This window comes from Pseudopipra pipra, chromosome 12 (genome assembly GCF_036250125.1).
Source record: "Pseudopipra pipra isolate bDixPip1 chromosome 12, bDixPip1.hap1, whole genome shotgun sequence".
Taxonomy (NCBI): domain Eukaryota; kingdom Metazoa; phylum Chordata; class Aves; order Passeriformes; family Pipridae; genus Pseudopipra; species Pseudopipra pipra.
This window is the reverse complement of record NC_087560.1, coordinates 17,475,661-17,498,175: the sequence shown is the minus strand read 5'-3', so window position 1 is coordinate 17,498,175 and position 22,515 is coordinate 17,475,661. Positions and strand designations below refer to the sequence as shown.

Sequence of the window (22,515 nt, the reverse complement as noted above, 5' to 3'; positions counted from 1 at the left end):
GGAAAAGATACTTTTCAGGCAACTAAAGCTGAGAAAAGTAGAATTTTTTACAGGAGCGGTTTTTATGTTGGTGGGTTGTTTGTCTGTTTGTTTGTTTTCAGAGATGCTCCAGCGCCCAGGGAATCAAAGTGTCGTAGAGCTGTACAGGGATTTTGCTTTAGTGCCAGTCTGCAGCAGCTGGTGTTGATGCCCCCTTGTTTTCTGCCCTGCAGTGTGCCCCAGCTCGTGTGGGAAGCGAGCCTGCACAGACCAGAACGAGTGTTGCCACCCCGAGTGCCTGGGGAGCTGCACGGCCCCGGACAACAACACGGCGTGCGTGGCCTGCCGCAACTACTACTACGAGGGGGTCTGCATGCCCACCTGCCCCCCCAACACCTACAAGTTCGAGGGCTGGCGCTGCGTCACCAGGGAGTTCTGCTCCAAAGTCCCCGCCACGGATGCCAGTGAGTACGAGAAGTTCGTGATCCACAACGACGAGTGCATGGCCGAGTGTCCCTCCGGGTTCATCCGCAACGGCAGCCAGAGGTAACACAGCTGGGGGAGAGGCCGGGTTTGGGTTTCCCACTCCCGACTCCGTGGCAGCAAATGGCTGGAGGGAGAAGTGAGGACACCCATGGAGATGGTGTGGCTCCCTGGTGGAGCCTGGCTTGGGTGGATTCGCCCCTGAAAGGTCTGGTGGTGTGTGGTGCTGTGCACTGCCAGCGCAGCGCAGAACCAGGGCTTGGCTTTCATTTTGGTGTTCTCTACTTGAAGCCCAGGATCACAAGTTGGCTGATGACCATTATCACACAGCAAACCACAGGAGTCACCTTGCCTTGCCTGTTACTCGCTTTATGTGTGCCTGCATTTTAGACACATGTATTCTTTGGTGTATTTAATTTTATTTCCCTTTGTTTCCTCTATTACCAGGAGATAACAGTGGTGTTTTAGAAGACAGTGATTGTGTAGATTGTGACAAAAATAATGCAGCTGCTGGCAATAGTACACAGAATAATTTCTTACAAGAGTGTCACTCACCTGCTGTTATTTAATTGTAACAGTAGAAGTGATGTGTGCTTATGAGTTTGGTAATTTGCTGGTGGTTTAAGCAAGCAGCCCTCATTGCCTACTGACCCTTGGAAGTTGTGGACTTGGAGTGAAGTACAGTCAGCGTGCTAAAATTCCTAGTGCCTCAGTACTGTGCTAAAAAGACGTCTTTGTAGGCTGCTGGTTTTTCTGATGATGCCTGCACCAGTTGTGTGTCTGTGCATCCATGTCACCCATGTCTTCAAGGCAGGCTCCAGCTGACATTTGGATACAAGCACCTTAACACTGCCCAAATCCAGCTACTCACCTGAGAAATGCTGCTGTTGTTATCTGGGTGTTGTGCTCTCCTGCAGAGGTTGAGAGCAGCTGTAACTCGAGGCTGGTCAATGTTCTCTTTCCCAGAGGTGCTGTTTTGCAAATGGAAAACATTTCCAGTGTCCTTTGTACATTTAGTTGAAGCCTCTTTCTTGTGTCTGCAGCTTTTAGTGGTTTGTGGCATGTTACAGTGCAGGATTTTGAAATAGGAGCTTACTACTAAGCAAAGCAGCTTTTTTTTCTGTTATGGTTTATGCATGGAAAACTGTTATCAATTTGCATGTTTCCTTAAGCCTCAGAAAAAAAGTAGGTTCAGTTTCTTTTAAAAAGAATAAACAGTAAATCCACATCCATCAGTGTTGTCAGCAGAAGCCTTTGTCTTTGAAGCTGGATTTGTTTTTTTCATTCTTATTTTTCCTCTCTAAAGTGATAAGGTGGCATAAGTAATCATGAAATACCAAGGAAAGTGCTAGAATAAATTGAAAAATAAAAATTACCTTAAATCAGAAAAGACTTTTACCAGGAGTGGTCAGAGGGCCCGTTTTGTGCACCCATGAAATGTCCAATTTTGAGATTAATATACAGGCAGTATAATGTCAAGCCTTTAAAAAGCTGCTGTAGCCAAAAGCTTGGACTGACCTGAGTTCTTATTACTTGAGTTTGGCCACTAAAAAATGCTTCTGAGTGCCTGTAGAGTGTAAGAAACAGAAGTGAGCCTGTGCTTCAGTGTCTCCTCCCAGCTTCTGGCAATCTGGTTTCTCCGAGGTTGGGGCTGTGTCTGTCTCAATGTTTTATAGCCAGTGGTGACCTGTTCTCTTTCCATCTGTATCACCCATTTTGAACCTGCTTAGACTTCTGGTCTGCCTCTCCTAATTCCTCTTGTCAATTAGTTTTCCTTGCATCAAGACACGACCTCCTGTTTGCTTAACTTGCTCCTTTAATGCCTCTCAAGCTGTAAGAAGTAGTGACTAATGGACTGCTCACTTTCTCCACATCCATCCTGACTTTATGCCCCCCCAGTTGTCTTTCTGAGTTAAAATGTCCAGGAGCATGGAATTCCCTAGTGCTGAGCTTTAAACACTGGTTTAAGCCCATGGAGACAGACAGCTTTATAAGAACGTGAACAGTATTTTCCCATCTCTAGTTCTTGGCCTGGCCTATTTTGGGAAGTTGGGCCTGGATTAGCACAAAACCTCACTGCTTTCTGAGGTAAATGAGAAGGGAGGGGTTTCTGGGGATACTTAATCAGAGTAAATGCACAAATGCAAGGGCACTGGGTTGTACCTGGAGCTCCTTTGACTTTGGAAGGACCCCAGAGCCTTCCAGAAGCTGACAGCCCGTGGATGTGGGTCCATTCATTCACTGTAAGCCAGAGATGCTTCAGCCTCTTGGAGTCAAGTGTGTCCTCTGAACAAGCTGGCAGCTTCATTCTAGCCTGGAGGGTTTGTCCAAGCTTTAGAGGGAAATGTCTTCCAAAACTCAGCCCAGAGCAGTCGGTGGACTCAGAGTTGTGTATCGGTGCTTATTTGGAATCTCTCTTTCTTTCCCAGCAGCATGTTCTGCAGCCCTTGTGAGGGGCCCTGCCCCAAAATCTGTGAGGACGGGAAGACGAAGACCATCGACTCTGTCACATCAGCACAGATGTTGCAGGGCTGCACAATCCTCAAGGGGAACCTGCTGATCAACATCCGCCGTGGCAGTAAGTGATGGCCCCTCTTTCTGAACCTCTGATAAGGCTGCTGGCCACGTTTTTCCTTTTGTCCTCAGCATAGTGATAAGAACATTAAAAACTCAGCAGGCTGTTTGCTCTCCAGCCCCAGAGCTCAGCTCCTGTTTGATTTGGCCCACGCTGGCACAGGTATTCAGTCCCAGGGAAAGCTGGTATTTTTGTTAGTTTTTTTGGCAGAACAAGGAACCAGGATTAGGCAGTTGCATGAGCAGTAGTCCAAAAAGAATAATAAAGGCAGAAAAGTTGAAAATCCTTGCATCTGGGTAGGTAAATAACTTGTTGCATGACACTGTAAGGCTGCATATCCCCACTTTTTAAGGCAAGATGTGGTGTTTTGCTAAAACATGAAATCCAGAGTGCTGGGAGCTCATATAAAGCTGGATGGTCAGCATTAGTGAGCTGGCCACCCTTGTCACATGTCTTGAACAAGCTCTGGATTAAATTTGTCAGAGCAGTGATTCATCAGCCAGGGAGGTGTTGACAGCTGATGAGCTCTTAAAAGCAGAGTAAAAATCACTGTTAGTTTTTATTGGACGTGTATCTCCCTATGGAAGGTCCCTTTCGGTTTCATGAATAAGGTTTAAAGATTGAGATCTGTTTGATTCCCTGCCTCCTGCTGAATGAAAGCTTCAGGGTTTAGTAACAGCAGCATGTGGATTATTTTACTCAAGGCCCCGCTTCTAAAGGTACAGTCTTCCCCTATGGAAGATGTTCCAGTTACCTGTGGCAAGTGTGGGGGTTTTTATTTTATTTAAGGATTTTTATTTTATTTATCTTAGAGGGCTGAAGAGCATCTGCTTATTTGGTATGGGAACCAACCATTGCTGAGGTAAGGACAGCAAAGCTTGAGCTCGTGCAGGATGGGGTGTTGCAGACCTGGGCAGGGACAGTGTGTAGGGTACTGAAGGACTGAGGAGTGGAGCTTTCTCTGCAGTCATTTTAATAATTTGTAATAGAAAATCACCTTCAGTGAGTTGTACAGAACATGCTCCATGGCATGAGCACATCCTTATGGGTTTTATCTTCACTGTTTCATCCAGAGTTCTCAGTGTTGTAGCCAAAGCTTCTCAAGTCATGGAAATCAGTGCCCTGTGCTCCCAGGCACACCAGTAACATACCCCACCTCTTCATCTTCAGTCTCATTCTCTGTTTTCCAGTGGAGCTTTCTGCCTGAGCTTTGCTCCATATCCAAAAGCAATTCCAGTCTCATGGATGTGTACATTTAACAAGGGTCTTTTCATCCCTGCCAGCATGCTGGCTCACCATTTGGTGCTGGCTTCAGAGTGCAATGCCCATGGAAAAAGCAGGTATTCCAGGATGGAAAAGCAAGACTGGTTTCCCAGTGTTACTCTTTGGCTTTATTTTGCCCTTCAACCATCGGGCTGCACAGGCAACTGTTCCTGGGAGAGGAAAACCAGCACGTCTCATTTTCAAAAGCAACAAATACAAACATTCTCTTCACCTGAGCATTAAGGAGAATATCAGTGAAAGCTGTGAATCCTGTAATAACAGAATTACCTTTTTCTTCCTGTAGATAACATTGCCTCAGAACTGGAGAATTTTATGGGGCTGATTGAGACAGTAACGGGGTATGTGAAGATCCGTCATTCCCATGCTTTGGTCTCCCTGTCTTTCCTGAAGAACCTGCGGTATATTCTGGGAGAGGAACAGGTGGATGGGTAAGTGCTCAGATATTTGTAGATGCAATTTCACTTTAATAGAAAGCTGCTCCTAAAAACCATTCATGTGTCATTTATAGAGTCTTCTTTTCCTCTCCTATGCAGCGTTTTCTCCTAATGAACACCTCTGCACAGCATTATTCGCATTACTGTCCAAATCAACATATTAAATTGAGTATATTCCAAGTATTTTATGGTAACTTTGCTGTGTACTTTTCACTTCAGGTTTTTCTGGGGAGATTCTTCACATGGATAAAGTGGTTTTGTTTTTCTCTTTGCTCTATTTGAGAAAAGAGCATCTTCAGAAACAATCAGATTTCCTTGCAGTTCTTTGGCTTCTCGCAGAGTTTTTTGGAGAACATTAGCTGAAAGGAAACCTGAGCTTTGCTAAGCAGGGCCTGAAACTCAGAGTGACCCAGCAAGTGTGAAACAGATTGCAAGTTGCAATTGTTTGCAGCTCCTTGAAAGTTAACCTTTAAATGAATTCTCTCCCAAGCACGTGAAAGACTGGTCAGGAAGAGTAAAGTTGATCCCTTGAAATGTTTGCTCTGGATTATATTGCTTCTGTAATTACTCAACATGTGATACTTTTTGCTGTACATAACTCCTACTTTCCTGTGATGGTAAAAGATTGTGAAGGCAAAAGTTTTTAGCCCCCCAGCATGTGTGATGCTGAGGTGTGGTGATGGTCCTTTATCAAGCTGCCTTGCTCGCTCTTTTCCTGAATCAAACAGCCATCCCAAGTTTAAACCAGTGTTCTCTGAGAGAAATCAGTCCCCTTCCATAATGACAGAACTATTAAATGAAGAATTTGGGGAAATCATGGAAGAAAAGGTGGTGGGAAGGTCATGAGAAAGGTTGCTTGTGTCTGATTTGTCTGCCCTGACTGGGTGAAGTTAAAACATGAGGGACTCTTCACAACCCCCCTTTTTTCTCTCAGACTAAGTCTTTGGTCAGCCTTAAATTCTTAAAATTCCACCATCTGACTGAGTGAAAAGGCAGCTCTTCCTCCTACCCTGTCTGTCTCAGGAAGAGCACTGGCTCCACGGAGATGTTTTTTTCCAACTGCAAATCCCAGAGGCTTGGCAGTGCCGAGCACGTGGCTCATTCAGCCTCTCACGGCCTGGTGTGCCCTCACAGATACTCCAGTCCTTGATTTGTCTTTTCTTCTCTTCCCCTCCCTCTCTTGATCTCTCTAAATCTGAGTTTAGCTTTGTGTCTCAAGTAGTAATTATGCTTATGGCACCTTGTCTGTCAGCAAGCAGAGCCCATGCAAAGGGAAATGGCAGGTTTTTCCAAACAGAGAAGTAAATGAAATTCCCAAATAGAAGTAGTAAATAAATGCAGCTTTGAAAAAGAAAATGAGGATGAATGTGGAGGCAAAATAGATCTATAGTAAAGAGCTACTTGTGCTAAAATTCCCCTATGTTAGGAAATGACTGCAGTTACATACTTGGGGTCAGGGGCAGTCTCTTTGCTTGGAAAATGCCTGGCATAATTTAGACATTACCACAGTCTAAAATGACATTTCCAAAAATACTTCAGTGGAAGTAGGCACCTGGCAGGGAATAACTGAGCCTAAACAATTACTTGAGCAGAGTTATGAACATCAGGGAGTGGGATCTTAGCCTGGGAAGGAGTGGCTGCTGGAAGAAGAGCTGTTTGTGGCAGCACTGCCTTGGGGGATGAGAAGGAGGTAACTTGAGGTCCATTATGATTGTTTTTCATTGAACAACTGACTCCACTGTCCCTGTCCCTTTATTGAACTGGACTAAGAAAACAGCACTTCAGAATTTCTCTCTTCTTATTCAGTTTCTGGTGCCTGCCTTGGTTGTCACAGAAAGCGGAAGTTTAGGGTGAATCTACTTTGTTTTCAGAGTTCTCATTGTCCCTTTTGAACACCATGTGAAGGTGCTCCTGTGGCAAGAACATAATTTCTCTTTGCAAAGAGGGGAAGTGAACTGGAGATGTGCTGGAGGGGTCTTGGGATCTGTTGCAGGATTTTGGTCCCAGCTCTGGCACTGACTCTGCCTGGCCCCTCCACCCTCTGCTGGGGTCAGTGTGGTCACTGCTCTCATGAGCTGCAGATGCCTTGTTGGTGGATGGTGTGTAGGCAGCACTTCCCAAAGCATCCCAGGTGGGGTACCTGGAAAATGAGCAACTTGTGGCCTTCAGGAACAAGTGAGGAAGTGGTGACTGAGGAGGAGTTCCAGTTGTGACACTGACCCCCTGCTGCAAATTGGGGGAAGTCTCTGTAAAAACAACCTCCCCCCCTGTTTTCTACACCCTTTTGAAGCAGAGGCATCAGTAGCTGTCAGGCCTGTTGGAAGGTGTGAACAGGATCTCTAGTGCTGTGTGGCTCCTCACTGAAGATGTTACAGTTTATTTTCCTGGGATCACCATTGTCAGGGGACGGTGAATTCGGCAGGAGAGCAGCAAGGCTTGATCCAGCCACAGCATTTCAGCAGAGCAGAGTGGTGTGTGAGGGTGTTTGGGGATGAATAACATGCCCCAGACTGGTGGTAGCATGGTGGTGAGCACGTCTGCAGTGCAGGCTCCCGTGGGGGATGCTCCTCAGCTTGGTTTTTGTTTAAGGGGGGTCTCTAAAGAGACTGTTCCTCAGCCATCTGTGTGCCAGTGGAGTTTCAAAACTGACTTTTGGAGTTTGTACACTGAGGTGTGAGGCTGAGCTTGGGGGGGTTTAAGAAGTGCATCAGTTTACCTTTTCAAACAAGACAAGGAAACAGTGAACTTTAGTGTCAGTGAGGTGCGTTACTTCCAAATCCACACAGGCTTTGGTGATGTCTGTCAAGTCCCACGTGCAGTTCAGCATCCTTGTTCTCTCCTGGCAAGATGCATTTAAAGCACAAACGTGTCTCTGCTCCCTTGTCAGCTGAGCACATTCCTCTCTGCATCTGTGTGAAGTGGTACCAGGTATATCAACTTCATTAGAAATCAAGTCCTGAATAATTAGGGGACAGATGGAAATAGAGGAAACAACTTGTCTTTCACATTGCCCTGAAAACACGCTCTGCATTGCAAGAAATGGCAAATCTGGTCTGTGCAGTTTGGAGCCAGAATGCACAGCTTTTGTTTCAGGTTGGATGAGGGAGGAATTAATCCTGAATTTTAAATGAAATAATTGAAGGAAAACCATAAATGACTAGTATGACAGCTTCTTATGAGCCCTGTGGTTTGTCTGCCATGTTACCCTGCAGAAACTCTGTAGTTAAAAGGTTTTGTAGAAAGCCCAGTGTGACTCCACTGATGTGGGGTTACCCAAGCAAGGTGGGCTTCCTTGTGTTAATAATGGATTTTGTGTTGCTGTGGTTCATGCTGGGGGGACTTCCCACAGAAGTGTAATAAATGCTGCCATGGTGGGTTGGTTTGATTGTGATTCATCAGCTGCATTCCTGTCCCTAGTGTCCCAAAGTGTCAGTGTCCTTGCAGATGTTGTCTTGCTGCTGATGTAGAGCCTATAATCCTGCTTCTGCTGCACCTGTGGGTTTTTTCCAATTCAGCACAATTGAATAGTGCCAGGAATTTCTTCATAATATATAATAGGATTAATAGGATTTACACACCCGACTTTGTGTTAGCATCTGTGGAAATAAAGGATGTACATGTTATTCCATGGTTGTGTTTAGGGAGTGGGCTCAGCACAGCTGCCTGTGTTTAGCTGTGCATTTTGAAGTGTGGGTCCTGTTTGCTGTCAAGTTTTGATGTACAGGTGCAACTGTACTTGGCACAATGTGGGAAATCTTTATTGGGCCAAGAGGTAAACTAAGACAGAGAGGCAAGGAAATCTCCCTGTGCAAACTCTTGGAGTTGCTTTTGTAAACACAAGCAAGACAGCTGTGTTAATGATTGCTTTATTGTCAGAACTGCAGCAAGCTTTTCCTTCCATAGGGTATCTAAGGTTACTGCTTCCAGTGTAGAGACCTGCTGTTCAGAGGACATGAGTTTATATTCCTCGTAGCAGCTCCTATACAATTATTAAAACACATGTTGGAGTGGCTTTAGATGGTGGGGTGTCCTGTGTTACAGTCATTTCCTGCCCCTGAGCATTCAGGGAAAACTTGCTCCATGGGAGAGAAGAAAACCCTTTGCTGACCAGCACTTTAAAGTAAGAGGGAACACAGTGTTTTAAAGTTTTCTTATATTAAGGGATTCTTCAATAGAATTGACTGTGAATTAAAACTAATATTTTTTCTTCCAGGAATTATTCCTTCTATGTGCTTGACAACCACAATCTTCAGCAGCTCTGGGACTGGAACCATCATAACCTGACGATCAGTGAGGGGAAAATGTACTTTGCATTTAATCCTAAACTGTGTGTTTCTGAGATTTACCGCATGGAGGAGGTTTCAGGAACCAAGGGACGGCAGAGCAAAGGAGATATAAATCCAAGGAACAATGGGGAGAGAGCCTCTTGTAAGTAAACAGACAAAAGAATCTCAAGGCAGACTGCCCAGGAGGGTGTGACAAGAGAAACCCCAACACACCACAGCAATATTTAGATTTAGACCCTGGAGGAGCCTTTCAGCCTTTCTGCTTGTTCAGGTTTTACACTGTAGCTGTGAGGGTGCATTTGCACACGTGGAAAGCAGTGTGGTTACATAGTCCCTATCTCATCTGGAAAACCCATCTCTAGAAGATGATTGCTTCCCAAATCTGGTGACAGCAGCAGCATATAACAATAAGAACCTACCTGGGAAACAAGAAGTGAAATCCAGCAGATTGGTGTGTCCAATGAGGAGCAATTTCTCAGCCTCCTTTGTAATTGTGCATCATCATAGGGATTTTCCTCCCTCAGATACCTACTCTTTCTTGGTGCTAAGGATGCTGCTGACTAACAATTCCAGAGACACCGAAACAAAATCTTTCTGTTACATTCAGCTTCTGCCAAATATTGTACCTTGTTGCTCGGAATGTGTGTTGTAAACTCGATTTTTTTTATGTTCAAATTACTTGCTTTTGAATTGAGAATGCTTCTTGATGTTCTGCAGTATTCCTAAACCTGAGTGCCTCTGCATTTAGTTTTGGATTCTGCCACGGTCAGTTATTGGGAAATCCTCTTCTGGCTCCAGTGGGCTGCACATCAGCTCTCCAGTTGTAACTAGTGTGTTTAAAAGCAGTCTGTCACCTAGGAATTAAGGCAACAGAATGCTTACAAATTTCACCTCTAACTCCTAAAACTTGACGGTGGCATTTTTCCTTTGGCCAGTTTGGGGTGCTTTTTTTGGCTGAGTGAATTGAAATGGATCTTGTGTCTAAGTCAAGCCCCCTTGTTGTGGATGGTGCTTACAGAAGCAGGACCCATATTCTGCTGGATGTCTCTTCAGGCGGGATGGGTGCGCGCAGACGGCCCAGATCCTTGTTGTGAGCACCCTCCATTCTTTGCACATTCAATGGAGCAAAGCCCTGCAGTCCTGGAGGAGTTACAGACACACAGCCAGGCCTTACTACCACTGAGGCCAGTGCCAGCCACTGCTTGCTTTTTTAAGAAACCAGTACAGAAAGCTTTCTGACTCTCAGAAGGGGAAAAGAATCAACAAAAGCCAAACTGCCTTTGCAAAGATAGCACCAACAGTGCCAGTGTACACGAGGGTGAAAACCCCTTTATTTTCAGAGCCTTCTATGGAACGTTAGAAACTAACAGTTGACAGAACACGATTTCTTCATCCAAGAATTGAGTTTTTAAAATGCTATTTTGTTTTGCATTGGAAAGCTCAGTGAGTTGGTAGTGGGAAGCCATTCATCTCAAAGCCGTGGGCTTCCATCCAGGCCTGTTCACAAGAGGAGCTGGAAGCTGCTGCCATCAAATGGTTGTGCCGTATATGAACTGAGTTTTGGAGTTCTTGGTCCAGCCTCTCATGAATAGCAATGTAAACTCCTTTGTCCTTTCCATGTTGTTCACTCTCCAGAAAAATAAATTGTAGTTGTCAAGAGTTGTCCTGGAGAGTGAGAACACAGAGGCTGGTTACTGCTCTGCACGTGCTTTGGAGTTGGATGATGAATTTAGTGCTTTCAGACCAGTCCTGTGGATAAACAGCACTTCCATTCCTCACTCAGGGAGAGTCTGAAGTAGTTTTCAAGAGCTTTCTGGTGATGCATTAGAAGAAAAACTACTTCAAAAAAATTAATAGCAAGTAGCTCCAGCATATTCTAACATGATTGCCAAGGTCACTGCTTGCCCTTAAGTATTCAAATGTAGTGGGATGAAATAGGAAGCTCTGCAGAGACAAAGGCTGTTGGTATCCTGAGGTGCTACTGGAAAGGCTCATTAGCTAAACCAGACACCTAAGAAACAGCAAAAACTGACAGGGAGTGTGATACCAACTCTGTCATGTCCTGTCCTTTTGTATTGCAGGTGAAAGCAAAATTCTGCATTTTGTTTCCAACACTACCCTCAAGAACAGGATTAAACTGACGTGGGAGCGGTATCGGCCTCCAGATTACAGAGACCTCATCAGCTTCACTGTGTACTACAAAGAAGCGTAAGTGGATGTTGTCAGGGCCTCAGCAGGGCCGTCCAAGAGACAGTAACAGTTCTGTTCCTAGGGCTGGAGAGCTCATCCATTTTATGCATTTCATCCTCAAACCCTGCCTCTGCTCAAATTCTTTCCTTGGTGGAGCACAGGCCGCCTTTAAAGAGGATTGTTTTGAAGGAATCCTAGAAATGGATTGCAAATCCATCAGAAAGTTTCAAATTTGAAAAAAAAAAAAAAAAAAAGATCTGTTAGACTGGTCAAGGTCAGTCACAGAACTTTGGGTTCTTTATGGTAAAAAGCTTGGCCACTATCAATAACTGTCTTGAGTTGCCTGTGTTTGATATGTATGTCTGAAGCGTTTCACTGCCTGTTTGGGATAAAAGATAGATAAATATAGTGTTTTCTTAGAGAACATTGTCTTATTACTAGTGACTGAAGGTAAACCTGCAGCTACAGCTGAACTCTGAATTTTGTACTGCTTGGAAATATGGATTTTAGCCTGTTTTATTCTGCTGGGGAAAAACAAGTAAGCTTTATATGTTCCACTGAGCAGCTTTGAAGTGAGGCACTCTCAGTCATATATGACAATCTTTAGGAGAAAATAAATATTTGTGCTGCTTTTTTCTTTGAATATTTCAGACCATTCAAAAATGTGACAGAGTACGACGGGCAAGATGCGTGTGGCTCCAACAGCTGGAACATGGTTGATGTTGACCTGCCACCAAACAAAGAGAACAACCCTGGAATTCTGCTGCAGGGATTGAAACCTTGGACTCAGTATGCCATTTATGTCAAGGCTGTTACCCTCACCATGATGGAAAACCATCATATTCATGGAGCAAAAAGTGAAATCATATATATACGAACCAATGCTGCGGGTGAGTTGCTGAGCTCTGGGGTGAGAGGTTGATAATGCTGCAGGTGTGATTAGTGCATTATTGTGCAAGGTCTGTTGTTAATACAGAAATGGAATTTATGTGCAGATGATGTGCATGATGCTAGAAGTTTGAGTGTTTATGGAAGCAGCATTAAAATTTGAATTAAAAGTGTTTTTTCAGACATTACGTTCATTGGGAACTATGGGAGTTCCTTGGAGTTAGAATTTCAGGCTTTGTTCCATTGGTGAAGGTGAATTTTAAGTACAGTTTTGGATTGGGACTGCACGTGGTTGCAGTTGAACCCTTGGTAACTGTTGTTAGTGAGGCATAAGTAGGAAATCCTTTATTTGAAATAAGATGATGTTTTTCCCTGCAGTACAGAAATGGATTGGGATTCACTTCAGAGGCTTGCATGGAAATACACTGTAGAATGCTCTAGGTTTAATTTCCTTTCTTTTCCTTTTCTTTCCTCCTCCAGTGCCGTCCATTCCCTTGGATGTTATTTCAGCATCCAACTCCTCATCCCAGCTGATTGTGAAATGGAATCCTCCCTCTCTTCCCAATGGCAACCTCTCCTACTACATCGTGCGCTGGCAGCAGCAGCCTCAGGACAGTTACCTTTACAGACACAATTACTGCTCCAAAGGTAGGAGAACCAACCCTGCTGTGTTGGAATCCCTGGGACTCTGCCTGCCAGGGCTCTTCACTGGCAAGAGCTGGGGAATAAACATGGATAAAACATGGATTGTTGCCGTAGTCACGGTGTGGAGAGAAACAAAACAAGCTCTGTTCTTTTCTTTTAAGATAAAGTCCCAATTCGAAGATACGCTGATGGGACCATTGATACAGAAGAAGCTACTGAGCCCACCAAGCCAGAGGGCTGTGGGGGGGAAAAAGGACCTTGCTGTGCTTGTCCCAAGACAGAGGCAGAAAAGCAAGCTGAGAAGGAGGAAGCAGAGTACCGCAAAGTCTTTGAGAACTTCCTTCACAACTCCATCTTTGTCCCTAGGTAATGGATTTTGGACACTTTCTCTTTGGAAGTGGGGCTAATAATAGTATGGGTAACACCTGAAACACACAGGCATTACCTTTCCTTCCATGGGAGACAATCTGCAGCCTTCCTCTGCAGTTTCTCTTGTTTGCCAGCTTTCATTTCTTTCAATTCCAGCCCATAGTAAGGGTTCTTACCTGTATTGATCAAGGATTTCAGTGAGGGGTTCTTTTCAGACTCAAGAGTCACTTAAGGAGCTCTTTGTCTATAAGGGTTTCAGAGATGAGCAACATGTGGTAGACAAAGGGGTTCAGATTTGATCTTTCTCTAAATAGTCATTTAAGTGCTTGTGTTCCTAATCTGAAGATTTATTTGCCTTTGAAATTCAGGGCACAGTCACCTCACAGAATTGAAAATGGTCTGTCTTTCTCACTGCACTAATTACAAAGGGCCTGTTGGTTTCCTGGGTTTGTGCTGCAGAGAAGTATTAAATATTTCCACCCTGCCACAATGAACACCTGCTTACGTGTTAAGTGGAATAGTAATGATTTTATGCTGCAGCATAGAGTAGATACTACTGAATTAATTGGTGATTTTGATCCTTGAGTTTCCAATTTATCTTCAGGTAAACTGTTCTGCTTTAGGTAATTGGATGCTGGAGCCAGGCACACACACTGTATAGCTGTTAAATTACAGTTTATACGCAGTCAGATCTCAGTTGTGCACGTTGCCTCATTCTCTCTCCTGGCAGGGGAAGTTTATGGTCAAGTCCTGTGTTTGAGAACTCTAAAGTGTGGCATTTCTGCTCATTAATGCTGGTTTATATCACTCTCCATTGTGATTTTTTGGTCTTCAGTTCAAGCATGTGTTGGATTGACTTGTTGGGGTTGGGACTGTGATGTTTGCAGAGCTTCTTAGTTTTTCCCAAAAAGTGAAGAACTAAATACTGCCTGTCTTTGGAAGTGTGAGGTATCTTACCTGAGCTCTGTCTGGGTCACATTTAGCATTTGGGGCTGACCTCGTGCAGAGTTTCCTTAGTGATGATGAGAACCAGCAGCAAAGATCAGGTCCAGGGAAGTTTTAGGCACCGTGTCTGGCCATGATGTAACTCCTGAGCAATGTGACATCTCAAGATCTGATTTCAGACTCTATGAAACAGCCCAGCAAGGAGTTTTGAAAGGCACGTGTCAGGTCGAAACTACTTGTAAGTCTATTGCAAAGGAGTTTTTTAATTTCCCCAAAGTTTTGTTATTTAAAATGTGCTATCTTCTCTCATATTTTCTTCCATTCCTACCTTCATCCCCCCCAAGTAAACTCATAGAACTTGAGCTCAGACAGTAACAAATACACTGACCAGTTCCCAAAGAGTTTCCTGAAAGTTTGTCCTTTTTCCTTAACTTACTGTCATGAGGATGTTTTGTAACAGCAGGGACAGATAAGGTACAACACTCAGCAATAGCTGCATAGCCAAGCAACTTTTAAGAGCCTGTATGTCAGGGAATTAAAGATTATGAGCTAGTGAGATGCCTCCATGGGACAAACCTAAGCAGTTTGTTACTTGTTGATGTCATTTTTTTCCCTCTCTTTTCCAAGGGAAAAGTTAATTAATGTGTTAATCCAAGCCTCAATAGTAGTATTTGTTTCCAGTGTCCTACCTGTCTCCAGGATATTATGAAAGAGTTGCAGCACCAAATACAACGTGAAAGTATTTGACTGGGTGGTTTTGGGATTGTTTAAGAAGCCTGTTGATCTAATCTCTTGTGCAGTTTTGGGTATTAATGCTATGGTGGCTTTCAAACACTGGGACTCTGCTTAGCCTTGAAGAGACACTCACAACCAGGGGAGGAGGAGTTATTCTACGAGTTTTTTGTTTCTCTCATGAGCAGGATGAGGCTCTGTGGTGTAGTCTGAGGAGTAACATTAAAATTGCCACAAAGAACAGTGAGCTTTTCTGTTAAATGTTAACTTTTTTCCTTCTTTTTTTTAATTTGATTTAATTTTTTATAGTGTTATTTTTAATTTTTCTCCTGCGTTTCTCTTCCTTCCTCTCCTTAAACAGAATAGATGATTTTTCATGGTTTTATCTCAGACTTACTTCCTTGGATGCTTGTTTTTTGCCTTTATCTCTGCCTTTCATGAAAGCAGGAAGCTGCTGGACCGAAAAGCAATGCTGTCAAATCTCTTGATGTTTCAATCCTGTTTGCCTTGTGGTTATCCTGCAGCTCTTTTTCTCTTCCTGCTTCCACTGCAGTTTTCACCACCAAGTTTTGTGTCCCTTTATCTTTTTCCCCAAAGGCAAGGGGGGGACTGTACTTCCCCCTACTCCCAGATACCACCAGAGAGTTGAAACTTTGTGCATCCCGTAAAAGCAGAGATAAAGTCAGGCCTTTTGGGTTCTTGCATTGGCATGTGCCTTGGTGACTGATTGAAAATGAACTTTTCATTTTCACTGCTTTTATCACAGAACCTCTGCAAGTGCTCATCAGTTCAGTGTTAGGCACCCAAAATTTTAGCAGATTAAAAGTTTGTTCTGTCCACTGAGTTAAAGCAGTAAATGAATACTCATTCTAAGCAGGGTGAATAGCTTTAGTAACTTCCATAAATACCAGTGGAGGGGAGGCACAAATGCTTATATCTCCTATGAAATTCCCTTAACTGACAAGACATTGACTTACATGTTGCTTAAAACAATTTCTTGTTAACTTAGGAAGTTCTTTCCTTGCCTTGGTTTATTTCTGGTTTACATGGTGGCTGAGAGTGTCAAAACAACTACTGAAGATGTACTAAAAGGATTTTGGAAAAATCTGTAATGAACTCCTAAAAAAAAAATAAAAAAATTAATCCAACCTCTGCCAGAAGGTTTCCAAACCAAGTGAGCCTGTTTTTGGCTCTGGGAGCAGCTGCCTTGTGGCTGCGTGTGCTAAGACGATGTGTTTGACAGTGAATTAACTTCTCCTGTTGAGTCATCTTTCCTCCTGTGGTGTGTTTGGGGGAGGCCTCCTTTGCCTGGTTTGTAACTCTCTGGTAGAGATGTCAGACCTCATGTCCTTGATCCCTCTTGCCCTGGCCAGGTGCCACATGGGCACATGGAGTGATTTTAGGAGGGGTAGGATTCAAGCCCAGACTGGTTTTGTACTGTGGCCTTTCTTACATTCTCCTTTAGCTCCCTTTGGGGCGTTGCTTCCCAGGTGTGGGCATCCCTGGGGTGGGGGAGCAGGAGCAGTACAGCCAGTGTGCCCTGTGTAGCTGGTGCCCCTGTGCAGAGCAGCCTTGCATCTGAGACAAGACCATGTGGCATTGGGTGTTGGTGACCTGATACCATCCAAAATGGCTCTAAGAGAATCTTGGTGCTTGTGCTGTTACTCAGGCCTGTCCACCACAGCACTTTCTGAGGCTTGAGAAAGCAGCAGCGTTGCTGTAAATCCTCAAGTTTTTAACTCTGCTTAAATTTCACCCAGATGCCCGTAAGGCAAAGCTGCTCATTGAACTTTTGGCTCTCCCCAATACCAGTGCTGTGTTTGCTCACACAGGAAGGTTGTTCCTTTGCAGAGCTTTTGTTTGGGTGAGAGAAGTAGAGATGCACAGATAACCACCCGAGTGCTGGTGAACAGTCATGGTCTTCAGCTGCCTTCCAAGGTTTCTTTTGTCAGTGCAATCCATTCTAAGGTCTGTAATTTCATCACAACTGCAAAGCTAACTCTCAGTAGGCTTAACTTCCTTGGCTAATCCAGCAAACTTCAAAACACTTTTTTCCCCCCCCTAATGTTTCCAACCTTAAACATCTGATTTTTATTTTAAGCGTCAACATTACTGTCATGAAACACAACTCGGGGATGTTTATTGAGTAAAAGGGAAGCCATTTTTTGCTCTTTGGTGTGAGGTCAGAAGTTTGCACATTTATCTTGGGGCGCAGTGTGAGCTTCAGAGTTGTGGCTGGTCCCTGACCAAAAGAGAGAGAAATGGGCTGTGCTGACATGTGGCAGGTTCAGATTGAGGCAGTTTTCCTCTTGTTTTGCAGTTTTCCTTTATTTAGCTTTTTTAATAGCAGTTGCCTCTTTCTCTGGGGCGTTTTGCACAGTTTTCCTGAGGCTGGAGGAAAAGTGGGTTTCTTCTAAAGAGACCTTTTCCATACCCGTGTGTGCCCCACAGGCCCGATCGGAAGCGGAGGGACGTGTTCCGGATCGCAAACGCCACTCTGGCCACTCGGAACAGGAACGTGACGGGGACAGATCACTTCACCAACGCCTCTGACGCTGAGGAGAGCGAGGTGGAGTACCCCTTCTTCGAGACCAAGGTGGATGGCAAGGAGAGAACCGTGATCTCCCACCTCCAGCCTTTTACCCTTTACCGCATCGACATTCACAGCTGCAACCACGAGGCCGACACGCTCGGCTGCAGCGCTTCCAACTTCGTCTTTGCCAGAACCATGCCCTCAGGTACGCTCTCCCAGGGGCTCTCCCAAGGGCCCTCACAGGGTGCAGCTTTGGCTCGTGTGCTGGGGAGGACAAGCTCTCCAAACCCAGTTAGAAATACATGGGGGCGTCATAACAGTTCCGTGCAAGACAATGAACTGGAACTGTGTAGATTTTAAAGTCCTCGACTGGTCTCTGGTGTGTGCTGAGTGATGTGTTTGAGTCTGCTGTGAGCTGGGGAAAGGCAGAAGTTCATTACCAGCATAATTAGGAGAGAATCTGTTTCCTAGCAATAGAGGTGAGACCCACAGACATGGTGGGCTGGAAGGTTTTATCCCTCAGTTCCCTGTGTGCTCAATAGAGACAGGGCAGTGTTGCTCTGCTAATGTTTGGTTTTGCTGTGCTCACTTGGAACTGTTTGCAGATGTTGGAGCTTTGCTGGTGGGAATGTTTGCCAAATGTTTCTTCTGTCACAGAATGACCATGCATTTGTCCAGCCTGGGAACAGGAGGAATACTGTGTTTCTTTGTGCCCAATCCCTGGCCCCTAGAGTACTTCAAATAGGAAACATTGAATGCTGTGCTCGTGTTTGGGGCTCTTACAGATTGTACTTCTTCTGAGAAGAATAGAGATGATTTTAGTGTAAGCTCATACGCATCCAGCAACGAGCTTCTGACTCCAGCAGATGTCTGGGGATATTGGATGCAGAATGGTAGCAATTTTGTTTTGTTTCTGGAAGGAAAGGCTATCATAATCCAGATCCAGCTGTGTCAGTAAAAAAAGCAAAAAGTATTGCTTATTTCAAGGAAATAAGGAAATCTGTGAGATCAGGGAAAAGGAAATAAGTGTTCCCAGATTTTTTAACACATGACTCTGATAATTAAAGGCTAAACAATTCTGTTTTCTTCTAAACATAACAACTGTATTTTTGAAGGAGTGGTCTTCTTTGACTGAAATGGGGTTCACATTCCTGTTAAATTTTCAATAAACCACATAAAATTATTAGGAACTAAATAAGGATGAAGCACTTCCTGAATTGCTGATGAGACTGTTTTAAACTGGGACAGATTCCCTCTGACTGTTTTAGGAGAGGGCTGTCAGTGGGGCAGTTCACAGCTGTTGGCAGCCAGGTTGTTGTTACAGCCGTTTGGTGGGAACAGCTCCTTGCACTGTTTTGGTGTAGTGGAAAGTTGGGAAGGAAGAATCAGGTGCTGATAAACAGGTTTTTTTGGCACACAGAGCCCATACCTGGTGGAGCTGCATCCACTGCACTGGTTTTCTGGGAACCAGTAGCTGAGACTCTGCTGATCTCCAGCAGGGCCCTGGCCAATGCAGTTGGTTCCCTGGGTTTCAGTAGCTTTTGCTGCAGAGCTTCTGCACCCAAAGAACAGTGTGACCCTTCCATTCTCCTCCACTCCTGCACAAGTTCCTCTTCCAGTAGTAGATGTTCTTCTCACATCACCTGTAAATATTTTACAGAGGGAGCAGATAACATTCCAGGAACGGTATCATGGGAAGCAAAAGAGGAAAATACCGTCTACCTGAAGTGGTCAGAGCCTGCAAGTCCAAATGGGCTGATCCTGATGTATGAAATCAAATATGGGCAGCACGGAGAGGTGAGGATTTGACATCACTGCTCATAACTTATACACCAAAAAGGATCTTTTTAAATGTGCTTCTGTGCAGTGCTGCAGCCCACAAACAGAAACTGTGATTTCAAACACCCAGCACCCTCAGCATGTCATTCCTTTTTTTCCCTTATTTTGAGTTCTTAAATTCCACATATCTTTGAAATAAAAGTGATCAGGTGGGACTCTTAGTTATAAAAATTAGCTTACCCTGCAGCTACATTGCTTTTCAATAACGAAGGAAAGTGAAGATACTAACGTGTGTAAATTGCTTTTTTGTTTTAGGAGAAGCGGGAATGTGTTTCCAGACAGGAATACAAGAAGCTTGGAGGAGCTAAACTAACTCACCTGAACCCTGGGAACTATTCTGCCAGAGTTCAGGCCACTTCCTTAGCTGGAAACGGATCCTGGACTGAGCCAGTCTCTTTCTATGTGCAGCCCAAATGTAAGACAAGTGTTTGTTGTCTGTGCCAAATTGGAGAACTGGTGTCTTTTTAATAATGCCTGATGTTTAAGTGTGTAAGTGGGTGTCTGAGCCTGTTGCCTGTACTCTGAATACTCCTCTTACTTGCTGGTGGTTCCTTGGGAACTCTTCTCTGTTCCATTTTTATGGCAAGTGTTGACAACCAGGAGGGGTGTGTGAGGTGTGTCCTTCCCTTGTGTGTCTGTGAGAGGTGCAGCAGGTGGTGGGTGTGGAGAACACACTGCTGTGCCTTCCTGGGATGTACAGCTATGCTGGGAATGGGATGTTAGCCATAACAACGTGGAGCTGGAGTGTCCAAAACGTGTGGCAACAAGGCACACCTGCTTTAAATTGCAAAATAATACGAGAAACAAATAGTTTGTTTAGATTTTTGGCTGGCAGGTTGACCTGTTCTGAGTGACTTTTGGTAAAGATCCTGATAAAAGGGTGATGCTGGTCCTGACAGTGGGAGTGATTTATATTTTGGAAGAACACCACCACAGTGACCCTCAAGAACTGAGTAGTTGTAGAGCAGATATATCCCCACAACACGGGAACTCCACGTCTTGTTCCTTTTTGGTTTTCTGAGTGCTTGCTGCACTTTGAACGATTTGAAGTAAAGAGCAGTGCCTGTATATTCTGAATATGTGTATAAGCAATTGCCAGGTGAACAAAAGGTGGAAAAAAGGTGAATGTGCAAGTGAACAATTGGATATTGTTCACTGAGGAATGTAAGTCCTTAAGCACAGCTTGTGAAAACAAAGCCCAGACAGACACTGTTCTGTACAAAATTAATGCCTCTCAGTGTCTGCTTTCTTGTTGAACTCATCTGCAGTCAGGGAGGGTTTCCGAGTACATTTTTCCACATCAGACAAGAAAATGAGAACTTTGATTTCTTCCCTGTATGGAAATACACTGAGTGGGTTTTGAATGTTTCTTTGTTTAGTAGAGGTTTTATAGAAGCCCTGATACAATTGTTTTCTTGTTGGTTGCAGCAGCAAACTATGGAAACTTCCTGCACTTGGTAATTGTGCTCCCTCTTGCTCTGCTGCTCATCATTGGGGGATTGCTGATAATGCTGTATGTCTTTAACAAAAAGAGGTGAGTTGTATATGCTGCTGCTTAAACCTGCAGGAGGGGAATTGTTTATTTTCGAATCTGTGCCCGTGGAGCAGGTTAAGAATTAAAAAGAGAAATGACATTCAGAGGAGTCGAGAAGCTGAAGTAGATTCTGTCTCGTTGGTGTGTAAAAGGAGGTGGTTTAGAGTTACCAGCCTCTGGCTGCTGCTTCTGGAGATATGAAGAGGCTTTTTATTCCAGTATCATATTAGAGAGGGAAGAGGAAGGCTTGTGAGGAACATACAGGTCAATGATGGCACACACTGGACCTGTATAATCAGAACGTGTGACTGAAATATGGCTCAATATAAATCATGAAACCTTATTTCTATTTAGGTTAATTTGATTTAATTCTAGAGAGTTTTTTGAAGTCTTTACACCCACTTAAAAAATTATATCCCAGTCTTGGGGACTGTTCTGTTGATTTGTTTTCCTCTGTTTTGTTTTTTGTAACTTAGTGATTTATTTTTTTATCTTGTTGACATTCATAACGAGAACTTCATACAAGTCAGTGCAAATGTTCAGACTTGCAACTTTCCAGGTTTGGAGGGTTTTTGTTACACTCAGATAAGTGATGCTCATGAGTATCCCATGATTTCCAGCTCTAATTCATTGGTAGCCCTGCAGACAGTGGTACCAATTCTGCTCGAGGACTCCAGAAAGGGCTTTGTATCTGGTGAATACAACACCTTGGGCTCTGCTGGGTGAAATGCCTGATAACTTAACCCTTCTTTAAATTGTTCTTCTACCACAAGAATATTTTGCCTTTGATTTCCTGAGATCTGATGGATAATTTTATTTCTACAGTCTGTCTCCTGCAAGAGTGCTCACAGAGCATTTATTATGTGTCCTATTCTGAGAATCACCCCAGTAAAATTGAGGAGGGGGTGGGAATTGTGTGTGTGGTTTTAAAATAAAATGATAGAAACCCTTAGGAAATAGTTGAATGGAATCCCCATTAAAGAGTCTTGTCCTTTGCTGGATCACTTCTCTCCCACAGCAGATTGGATGATGTTAAAGTCCATTCTCAGCCATGAGTCTCCTGGTTTATCACCATACAACTGCCTTTCTTAAAGGAAGTTTACCCAGCAGCTAAAAGTACCTTGTGTTTACATTTTTCTGGTGCTGATTTGCTGTAGAGAAGACTCCAGGTTTCCTGGGAAAGCTATTCTGGGCTGTTTGTCCATTGATTCTGTGAAGTAGATAAGGACTCAGCACGTCCCCTTTGTCTGAAAAACCCCACATACATTAAATAATATTCTATGGTTGAGCAAACAGCAGAAAAGCTGTAAGAGATGGCCTGAAATCTACTTAGATTTAAAGATTAAAAAGGAAAAACCAATGTTTCAACAGGAACAGTGACAGACTGGGCAATGGAGTACTTTATGCCTCTGTGAACCCCGAGTACTTCAGTGCCTCAGATGGTGAGTGTGACCTTACACTTGTGATGCTTTTACTGTCATGTGCTTTGTTGGTGTCTGACTCTGAAAGGTATGAAACTCTAAAAGGCATGTTGTAAAACCGCTTTCTCTGTTTTGTTTTCTTAGCACAGCCACGGAATCCACAATTGATAATACGTAAAGGTCACTTGTCTATTGAAAGTGGGGAGTTTTTGAGTTGTTTTCCTGTAGTTTTGTTCAGCTGAGGCAAATTTGGATTCATTCATTTCACTTTCAGATTATTATCTACTCTTCCAGTGTTGCTTTCACTGGAATGAAGGAAGAATTCATGAATTTGTGGTCTTTCATGTTTGCCCTTTTAAGCTCTATTTTTCCTTATTG

The 22,515-nt window shown here is 43.9% G+C and overlaps 1 protein-coding gene across 4 annotated transcripts in view; it reads left to right on the top strand.

Moving 5' to 3' along the window:
- The window catches only part of IGF1R (insulin like growth factor 1 receptor), a 175,142-nt gene that overhangs the window by 129,612 nt on the left and 23,015 nt on the right, over positions 1 to 22,515 (top strand). For 2 of the 4 annotated variants that reach the window (XM_064669130.1, XM_064669133.1), the window contains exons 3-15: positions 213 to 525; positions 2,892 to 3,040; positions 4,605 to 4,749; positions 8,969 to 9,183; positions 11,123 to 11,249; positions 11,883 to 12,121; positions 12,600 to 12,767; positions 12,926 to 13,130; positions 17,262 to 17,548; positions 19,004 to 19,140; positions 19,438 to 19,597; positions 20,611 to 20,716; positions 22,088 to 22,158. In XM_064669130.1, coding sequence (XP_064525200.1) covers positions 213 to 525; positions 2,892 to 3,040; positions 4,605 to 4,749; positions 8,969 to 9,183; positions 11,123 to 11,249; positions 11,883 to 12,121; positions 12,600 to 12,767; positions 12,926 to 13,130; positions 17,262 to 17,548; positions 19,004 to 19,140; positions 19,438 to 19,597; positions 20,611 to 20,716; positions 22,088 to 22,158 — 2,322 coding nt within the window. The remainder of the gene's footprint in view (positions 1 to 212; positions 526 to 2,891; positions 3,041 to 4,604; positions 4,750 to 8,968; positions 9,184 to 11,122; positions 11,250 to 11,882; positions 12,122 to 12,599; positions 12,768 to 12,925; positions 13,131 to 17,261; positions 17,549 to 19,003; positions 19,141 to 19,437; positions 19,598 to 20,610; positions 20,717 to 22,087; positions 22,159 to 22,515) is intronic. The other 2 variants (XM_064669132.1, XM_064669131.1) reach the window with 2 other exon arrangements.